The sequence below is a fragment of the Cucurbita pepo genome, chromosome LG03 (assembly GCF_002806865.2).
Source record: "Cucurbita pepo subsp. pepo cultivar mu-cu-16 chromosome LG03, ASM280686v2, whole genome shotgun sequence".
Lineage (NCBI taxonomy): Eukaryota > Viridiplantae > Streptophyta > Magnoliopsida > Cucurbitales > Cucurbitaceae > Cucurbita > Cucurbita pepo.
Window position 1 is genome coordinate 1,290,643 of NC_036640.1, and position 9,464 is coordinate 1,300,106.

At 37.7% G+C, this 9,464-nt stretch overlaps 2 protein-coding genes across 3 annotated transcripts; both read left to right on the forward strand.

The window, feature by feature from the left end:
- Nucleotides 1–1,588: 1,588 nt before the first annotated feature.
- Nucleotides 1,589–4,797, forward strand: LOC111791174 (IQ domain-containing protein IQM3-like). The gene is made up of 9 exons (XM_023672415.1): nt 1,589–2,017; nt 2,141–2,255; nt 2,334–2,399; nt 2,479–2,567; nt 2,657–2,744; nt 2,828–2,974; nt 3,061–3,153; nt 4,056–4,157; nt 4,256–4,797. Exons 1-9 carry the CDS (start codon nt 1,680–1,682, stop codon nt 4,739–4,741), a joined length of 1,524 nt encoding a protein of 507 aa, XP_023528183.1. The 5' UTR covers nt 1,589–1,679; the 3' UTR covers nt 4,742–4,797.
- Nucleotides 4,798–5,278: 481 nt separating this feature from the next.
- On the forward strand, nt 5,279–8,679 carry LOC111791175. Of its 2 annotated transcripts, none has more exons than XM_023672416.1 (6): nt 5,279–5,674; nt 5,845–6,015; nt 6,095–6,172; nt 7,083–7,148; nt 7,239–7,304; nt 7,391–8,679. In XM_023672416.1, the coding sequence occupies exons 1-6, from the start codon at nt 5,366–5,368 to the stop codon at nt 8,237–8,239; spliced, it is 1,539 nt and encodes a 512-aa protein (XP_023528184.1). In that variant the 5' UTR covers nt 5,279–5,365; the 3' UTR covers nt 8,240–8,679. The 2 variants fall into 2 exon arrangements, with proteins under 2 accessions (XP_023528184.1, XP_023528186.1); XM_023672418.1 differs by having other exon boundaries at nt 5,282–5,674; nt 5,848–6,015.
- The last annotated feature ends 785 nt before the right edge of the window (nt 8,680–9,464 follow it).

Here is a 9,464-nt window from a genome sequence, read left to right on the forward strand (position 1 = left end):
TCGCTATTTTTTAGAAATAAAATAAACCAATTATCTCTATTTGAAAAGTTTACATGTTCACGTGAAAAACATTTTACCCATGCAATTGATTAAATATTTTGAATGTCCACAATGGGNGTTGGATCTATAAATAATTAAATAAATAAATAAAGAAAAGAAAAATAATAATAAAATAATATAGTTCGTGTCAATTACAGCTCAATTGCTTCTATTTTGGTAATTTTTCATTTTTGAGAAAATATTACAATAATATCCACATTTATTTCATGTCGGTGAGAATTCAAAAATGATAAATCATTTATTACAACTCGTATAATTATAAGAGATAATTTATCTTTAATCTTTTATCTATTGAAAATAGAAAAGAGTTAGAACTCAAATGTGAAACGTTCTTCTCATTATTTTGGCATGTGATTTGTGCATAACGTTAGAAATTATACTTTTTTATTTTTTCACTAAATATGAAACTACTCTCACCGACTCATTATTGTTCATGCTTTTTAAATTAATGTTGTTTAATATGAGGAGCTAAAGTAAACGGGTTGATTCAAGCATAACTCGACAAGATAAAATATAAATTATGGTTCGATCTCTTACCATTCTAAAAACAAAAGTCAACTTAAACATAGTTAAGCGAATTAAAACATGTACTTATTAATTCAAAAGTCAAAGATTTTAGTACATTTATAATGAAATATAAAATGAGTCAAAGTAATAAAATATGAAAAAAAATTACCACATTTTTTTATTTATAAAAAGAACAAATTGTTAGTTTGTATTAGCAAATCCAAACACAAAAAGAAATGAAAAAGGTTTTTAACGTTCTTTGAAGAAAATAAAAAGATGAAGACTCCCAAATGCATAATAATTGGTCAACGCTCCCCCCATTTTTTTTTTATTTTTAATTTTATATTAAATAGGTCATAATATATTTTTAAAAATGTCTATTATTTAAGTTTAAAATTTTAAACTTATCAAACCCATCCTTTATTTATCAATTTCCTAAAATAATAATTTTTTTTAAAGATATATCTACGTGGAAATTGCAAATAAAAATAATAAATTTAGGAAACGCACAAAATAAATTCACTCATTTGAGATGTTCTTCCAACGAGACCGTCCACAATCTTTATCTTCTAGTACAAAACTTGTGGGGACTCTAATTGAGCTTGGGATTAACAACGAGAAAACTACGAATAATATTTCTTAGACGATGAATACGAATAAACGACGACTGCATTTTTATTCCTTATTCTGTAGGCAACAATTTCTTTATTCTAATTCGTATTTACTCGACTTTTAGTTTTCCTTCGCATAATTAAAAAAAAATATTAATATATAATTTTATTACATGTAATCTCTTTATAAATAAAATTTTCTGTTTAATTTGTTAAAGTATAATAATCGTTTGGATAACATACACAAATTAATTCAAACTATATATATTTTGCTAAAAAAATGATTTTTAATTATTTGTTTATATTCATCCGTGATGTGACGACAATAAAATTTAAAATATTTTATATTAATGATTTTTTTCTTTAATAATAAAATAAAATAAACGGACCTCAAAGTTCAAAATCGACGTCCATAAATACAATACATTCTTCGTTTTGCTCCCAATTTATATTCCCATCGTCTTCTTCCTCTCTCTCGCAGATCAGTCACGAACTACGATAATGGAGGTTCAATCTCAGCCCCTTTCAACGTCCTTGAACCGCAATCCGTTCTCATACCCTCTCGACTCCACCGGCATATACTCTCCTCCTCCTGAAAATCCCCAACTCTCTTCTTCCAGCGACGCTCCGGTGACCGGTACTTCGAAACGGGATGCATTCGCTGGCGATCCCTCAAATGTGGTCGTGAAACCGATACGGATGATCAACGGAGACGGCGACGGCTGTGATGACGTGGACGCGGCACTGCAGCGGTCGGCGGTGAAGCTGCAGAAAGTGTACAGGAGCTACCGGACCCGCCGACTGTTGGCGGATTCTGCCGTTGTCGTCGAAGAGCTTTGGTAAATGAGAAATTGATTTGAATTTTTACTTTCTAGTTATGTTTTTGTAAGAACACACGCACACTGCATACATAACAGAAACAGGGGAATTTCAATTTACTGTTGGCCTGAAAATTGTTGAAGGTGGTTTGCTTTAGACTACGCTAGATTGAATCATAGTACGATTTCCTTCTTCAATTTCTTGAAACCTGAATCGGCTGCTTCTCGTTGGAACCGAGTCACTTTGAATGCTTCGAAGGTGGGATTTCTAACCTATTTTCGTCCTTATTTATGGACTGAAAACGGGTTTTGATGGAATCATTTGAAGTTTATGTAGGTGGGAAAGGGGCTGTCTAAGGATTCCAAAGCTCAGAAGCTTGCTTTTCAGCATTGGATCGAAGCTGTAAGTCAAAGCTTCGTTGGAAAATTTGAAGAACATTATTGGGTTTTAATAGGTCGTTTATTGTCTTTTTCCTGTTCAGATTGATCCAAGACATAGATATGGACATAGTTTGCATTTGTACTATGAAGAATGGCGTAAAGCAGAAGCTGGTCAGCCATTTTTCTACTGGTAATTGCTTTTGTTGACTGTTTTTTTTTTGTATCTTAAAAGATCCTTCCCATTTGTTGTCTGAGTTTTTTGCTATTCAAACTTTATAGGCTTGATATTGGAGATGGAAAAGATGTTGACCTTAAAGAATGCCCAAGATCGAAGCTCCGACAGCAAACCATCAAGTATCTTGGACCTGTATGTTGTCTTTTTGATTCATATTTGATGAACTTTTAAGCTAAAACTCATATGTTGACTTCTTCATTTACTGATATCATCAGCAAGAGCGAGAAAACTATGAATATATCATTGTGGATGGGAAAATCGTCCATAACCAAAGTGGAAGGTTTCTTGATACAAAGAGAGGATCAAAAGGAACCAAGTGGATATTTGTAATGAGCACTTTTAAGAAGCTTTATGCTGGTGAGGTGAGGATGCAACCTTCTTGAGGTGCAATTCCATTTCAATAGTATATGGTACAGTGAAGTAATGGATTTTCATTCTCTTTTTTCAGAAGAAGAAGGGAGCTTTCCACCACTCAAGTTTCTTGGCAGGCGGAGCCACGTTGGCTGCTGGTAGGCTAGAGGTAGATGATGGAGTTCTTAAGGTAATTCTATGATCATTTTAATGTGAAAATCCACATTTTAACGGATTTATATATAGTAGAGGGTTATATATAACCGTCCAAACCCACCGCTAATATTGTCATCTTAGACTTTCCCTTTTGGGCTTTCTCTCAAAGTTTTAAACACCTCTAGTAGATATGATCCTTTTTAAGATTTTCTTTTTGCGCTTGCTCTCAAGGTTTTAAAAAACGTCTATTAGAGAGAGGTTTCCACGCCCTTATAAGCAATGTTTCGTTCCCCTTTTCAAACCGATATGAGATTTCACAATCCACCTCCATTGGGGGCACAATGTCCTCGCTGGCACATTGCCCCGGTGTCTGGCTTTGATACCCATTTGTAACATCCAAGCCCACTGCTAGATATTGTTCTATTTGGACTTTTCTTGTGGTCCTATTTGGACTTTTCTTGTGGGTTTCCTCTCAAGGTTTTAAAACACGCCTACTAAGGAGAGGTTTCCACATCCTTATAAGAAATGTTTCGTTCCTCTCTCCAACCGATATGGGATCTCACACTATATCTCATAAAGTTATATATACATAGTAAACTAGTATAGGGAATGATCGTGAGTTTATAAGCAAAAAATACTATCTCCATTGTTATGAGCCCTTTTGGGAAGCCCAAAGCAAAGCTACGAGAGCTTATGCTCAAAGTAGAAAATATCATACCATTGTGGAGAGTCGTGATTCCTAACATAAATATACCGTTAGACATACTACTGTACACACTTGAAGTCATCAATATAAACCTTATTTCTCATTACATTTTCTTTCTCAAATTCTTTGTATTCATCTCGATCGAGTGAGTCTTGTTGTGATGTTGTGCTATGTTGGTGTTATTTGCTCATCTTGAAAGTTTCATCCTCTTATGGCTTTGGTGTTTTCAGGCAATCTCAGCATATAGTGGACATTATAAGCCCACTGATGACCACCTCAACATCTTCCTGATGTTCCTCGAGGAAAACGGCGTGGTTCTCAAGAATGTGGAGGTACTTACGCCACCCATTGTTAGTCTTGTAAGCTGAGAATTAACTCCTCCATGATAAACGAAGCCATTTCACGTCCGTTGTGTTCTTCTGTGCCTCAGGTACATCGCTCAAATGAAGATTCTGAAAGCTATGATGATCTGAAACCACTCAGACAAGGTCAAAGAAAGACCGATTTTGTAGGCAAACTAGAAGCACTTGACATCAAAACTTCCTCAAAATCATCTCAGATCTCTCAAGTTGGAGGCAAAGGAGAGTACAAAAGGACATTATCTGGTGGCCTGAAGAGCCCGAGAGCCGACGTACCGAAGAAGGCGATATTGCAGAGAATCAACTCAAAGAAGATAGCGAACTCTTATCAATTAGGCCATCAACTTTCACTCAAATGGACAACTGGAGCTGGTCCGAGAATTGGATGTGTTGCTGACTACCCGGTTGAGCTTCGAGTACAAGCATTGGAGCTTGTTAACCTATCTCCGAGGTCTCCCCCAACCCCGTCGAAGAGGATGTCGTTAGGTTTTTCGACCCCCACAACTCCGACAAAGGGTACTTTCAATGGTGGCAATGGGTCCATGATGCTATCGTAAACCATCTCGAATGTAACACGTCTTTAAATTTTCAATTGCTAATCAATTTAAAAAAATATATAAAATAAATCCTTAAAACACTGCATTTTACCTCTAATCAAACCATTCACATTTTAATTTATTTATTAAAAATAAATTTAATTTAACTTTTTAATAAATAAAGTTATTAGACTTGTAATTAAATGAAAAATTCTCATAATTTAAGAAAACGCAAAAAGAAAGGACGATTTAAGGCTGTCCTGCTGCCACGCTGGAGCTTTCCCCTCTTCCGGGGTTGCCCTTTTGATCATTATCCAACACAAACACAAATAAATAAATAAATAAAAAGTAATTTAAAAAGGAAAAAAAGGAAAAAAAGAAAGCCACGTGGATATTATATTGAGAAGCCACACACCGACGCTTTCCCTGAACCGTGGCCTACAGTTCTCGTACGGCGGATCCTGCCACGTGTAACATTTCTACGAGCGCCGAATCATTACGTGGCATACACCGATACGTGGAGGCGCGTAAGTTTTCAGCAACAAACACACGCGCTCTTTCTCTCTCACACTCTCACGCTTCAGTCTTCATCTTCTTCTTCTTCTTCTTCTCTGGTTCTTATTATCCTTTGATTTTTTTTTTTTCATGGCTTCTTCTTCCAAGTGCTCCGAGGCGACCAGTTGTTCGGGTTTGAGTTCTTCTTCTACACGTTCGTCTTCTTCCTCCTCCATGGAGGCGGATCAGATGGTCAAGGTTGAGATTGAGGCGGCGGAGGCTCTTGCAGATTTGGCGGTTTGGGCGGTCAGAGATAGTGGAGTTCAACCGTCGGAAACCAAATGGCGGATTAAAGAGAAGAAAGGGAAACGGGCCAGGAAGGAGGTTAAGACCGAGTCGCCGACTTCTGCCTTCGTCGACTCTTTACCTAGTCGCGCGGATCTGGACCTTCGGATTCAGGTTGTTTCTACAGAGTCCATTTGTCTTTCCAAATTACGTCCCAATCTGTGTTATTATAAGTAAAGTCGTATTACGATGCTGTTCGTATGTGATGTTTGAGTAAAAACTAAAAGCATTGATTCGGAGTTACATTACTTCTGCAGGCCTTGACATTATGATTTTGTTTGTAGCAGGATAGAGAGGTGATAAGTCATCAGCCATCAGAAAAGGAATGCGCTGATCACTCCCATCCTGAGTGGGAAACAACCAAAGAGATGATTAAGGCGGAGAAGGAGGCCGAATCACCTAAACTAAGCCACCCATTATTTGGCTGCCGGAGGTCAAGGCGTAATCTGACTGAGGTTATGCTTGCTAACTGCTTCCCATGGGATCTTCCTTTATGTTTTCAATCTTTTCATTAGCAGCTTTCTTCTTCTTCAGGCTGAAAAGGAAGAAAGGAGAATACGAAGGGTTTTAGCAAACAGAGAATCAGCCCGGCAGACAATTCGTCGTAGGCAGGTTCAGAGAATTTCTCTCCAACATGTATTCTTTGGTCTTATAGTTTATCTTATGTTCATTTTGAGTACAACAATTGGGGTTTCGGGATTTGAAATTTTGACGAATGAGACAGGAATACATTGCTGATTACTGTTGAACTATGCTCATTACTTTTGAACTATGCACATTTTGGCTTGAACTGTGCTCATTTTGGCTTGTTTAGAACATTATTGTGACATTCTATCATGCAAATACCTTAATCCAAGATGAAGGCTACTGTTCTTTCTTGTTTTCATTCTTTTGTTTGTGGGTTTCTATTTCTTTCTCTGAACCATCTGTGGATGTCTTTGGCTACTTGTTCAGCTGTAGAGAGGAGTTTCAGGCTCCAAACCAGAAATATAATAGTACTTGAAACATGTAATTAATAAAAATGTGCTTCAAATTTGCCTATATTTTCAACTTGATTGCTATATATACTGTTGGAATTTATCTATTTTCCAACTGGATTGCTGTATGTTCGGAAGCTATTTGTATGATTAACTGTACTCCGTACTCATATTGTCAGTGCAATGTAACTGGTGTTGGCTCCTTCACAATCCCAACTTTAATCCTCAGTAACAAGTTCAAGGGAGATAAACATCCTTACTTGATCTAGGGAATGATTTTTATTCTTCGACACCGTCAAGAAAGGGTTAACGTTGTCAGTTAAGTGTGCTATTATGATTTAATTTGTTAAGAACAAAAAGTAGATGTTTCAAGCAGAGGTAGGCACAAAATCATTCTGAATTATTGCCTTACAAGTGATCTAAGTCTCCTTAGTGGATTGGTTGGTTGGATATCTTTTGGGGTATTAAACTTAGTGATGAGAGTTCGTATTTCATTGTTACTTCATTGAAATTGCTCCTGCATTTGGTTGGTTATTATTATGCAGGCTCTGTGCGAGGACTTGACCAAAAAGGCTTCTGATTTAGCATGGGAGAACGAAAATTTAAAGAGGGTAGGCTTTCGCAACACATTTAAAATCTTAAATTTTTCTGTTTGTCATGATCTTTATTTACCTTCATCTTGTGATCTTTGGACAATCAAGGAAAAGGAGTTGGCCCTGAAAGAGTACCAATCTCTGGAGATTACTAACAAGGAATTGAAGGAACAGGTAGGATTGGGTTGCATTTATGAAATGTGTATAGTCATGGTCTTTCCAAATCTCCCAAGGATTCACTTGCTCGCTCGTTTGTTTAGATTGCTCAAGCAGAGCCCAAAATGGAGGAAATCCCAGGAAACAATAGATCATCTCATGTTCAGACTCCTCCTTTACCTACCAACTACCCTCTTTTCTTGTTTAGTCGCCCTCCATATGCATCGTATTTCTGGCCGTCGGTGGTTCAACCTTCAAGTCCCTATCATGACCTACACACTGTTGCAGTCGTCCCGCCGAGTGTTCGTTCGCCTTCTAATAATACTGTTTATGTATCCGACTCTTCCCATTTACAAGAAAACTTTACGAATGTCACTGGCTTGAGAACACCCTTTTGTATAGTACCTTGTTCTTGGTTGTTGCCTCATCATGATCATAGGAATCAACAGAGTTCTCAAAACTCGTGTCCAGTGGGAAATATTCAAGAGTATATTTATTCGAATTCCCAGAACAGTGCTTATACTTCAAAGGTTGTTGTGCGTGCAGAAAGCAGACATTCTTCTTTGCCTTCAGCTGAAGAGAAAAACGAAGCTAATGACTTGAATGAAGCCCCGAGTCTAAAGGATCATACTCAGAACACAGTTGGAGTAGTTGTGGATCGATTTGAAGTCGACACAAGAGATCAAGTTAGGAAAGTGCTTTCTCCTGTGAGACTTGAATGTATTGAACCCACTTCCACTGTCAAACAAGATAAACCGAGCGAAGATGATCGCGGTCTGTCATCAAGAACTTGTGATGACTTATGTCATTTGGCAGAAAAAAAGCATGAACCAGAGATAGTCTCATGTAAGAAAACCATAGATGCAATGGCTGCAACTGAGGCAAGGAGGAGAAGAAAAGAACTAACAAAGTTAAAGAATCTTCACACTCGTCCTTGCCGTATGCATTTCTGATCTATATAGCTGGGGAGTTCAACAACTGTCTGTTGTCAACAATCTTATCTGTGTGAAGTCCTGTATTCACTGGTTTTTGTTGGCAGAGGCAAACACAGAGTATTGAAACATCACCATAGTTCAGGCTTTCTTTTTGAGGCGTTCTCGGTGGTTTTGTTCCGAAGCTCAGAGAGCGCCGACATCATGCTGCTAGTTGTAGCAGCAGTGATGGGGAAGAAAATTTACATTTCGGGGCATTTTTTTCGCGTCTGTTCCGATGAGTTCTCTAACAAATGAAATGTGATGGATGGATACTGATGACTGAGTTGGATTTGGAAGGGCAGCAAAGAGGAGGAGGAGAGTGTAACAATTCTGTATTTAAATCTTCTTATGGCTACTTCAAAGACACCCTTTATGGGGTTGACTACAGTTCTTCAATAAATTGAAAAGTTGTTGTCCTAGGACTTGGTGCCCATCTTTCTATATTGGTTTTTAGAGGTCAATCAGAACTCGATTATAATTAAATATGAACGAATGAACTGAAACCTTAAACACCAAAATTGGGCCCCCAACGTTCTGCTTAGAATCATCCCATTCAAGTGAAGCCGTCTAAGGAACCTTCTCAGTCCTCATCCGCCGGCATCAAACGGTAGTTTTTCGTTCGGCCGATCGGACTTCAACTCTCTGGCGAGACTCTCACCGGCAGACCCACCGGCGACTTGACGTTAGCCTTGTACATCGACGGGCCGGAGCTGACGTGTACATGGAGGGGTAGTTGAGGGCGTCGGAGCCGGCGTACGTTTATTGGAGAAGAGGAAAGAGGTCGTATATGAGGCATAGATGCGCTGCTGTTCTCTTCTAATTTTTCTCTGATCATCAATGGCATTGCTGCAGAATTCACCGACACAAAAACTCAAAAAGGCATTGGATTGTCCTTTTTAGATGAACACGACCCTCCATAATAGTATAATATTGTCCACTTAGCTTTGTTTTGGACTTTCCCAAAAGGTTTCAGGCCAACGGAGAGAGTATTCTTTGATTATAAACTCTACGTTCCCTAAATTAGCTCAGCCAATGAAGAGAGTATTTTTTTATTTTTTTTATTATTAACCCATAAACATTCCCAGAATTAGCCGGACTTTCATTATCTAACGGTCCTGCCTTGGTCATTTATTTTTGCCACTTATTTTGCCACGCATAAAAAAAAAAAAAAAAAAAAAAAAAAAAAAAAAAAAAAAAAAAAAAA

Bases quoted from the DNA above. Each gene is read 5' to 3' on its own strand.
- LOC111791174 (XM_023672415.1), top strand. From the start codon at position 1,680: ATGGAGGTTCAATCTCAGCCCCTTTCAACGTCCTTGAACCGCAATCCG. The intron at 2,568-2,656 runs GTAATTGCTTTT...CAAACTTTATAG, and splicing joins GGTCAGCCATTTTTCTACTG to GCTTGATATTGGAGATGGAA. The intron at 4,158-4,255 runs GTACTTACGCCA...TCTGTGCCTCAG, and splicing joins TGGTTCTCAAGAATGTGGAG to GTACATCGCTCAAATGAAGA.
- LOC111791175 (XM_023672416.1), top strand. From the start codon at position 5,366: ATGGCTTCTTCTTCCAAGTGCTCCGAGGCGACCAGTTGTTCGGGTTTG. The intron at 7,149-7,238 runs GTAGGCTTTCGC...TGGACAATCAAG, and splicing joins AGAACGAAAATTTAAAGAGG to GAAAAGGAGTTGGCCCTGAA. The intron at 7,305-7,390 runs GTAGGATTGGGT...TCGTTTGTTTAG, and splicing joins ACAAGGAATTGAAGGAACAG to ATTGCTCAAGCAGAGCCCAA.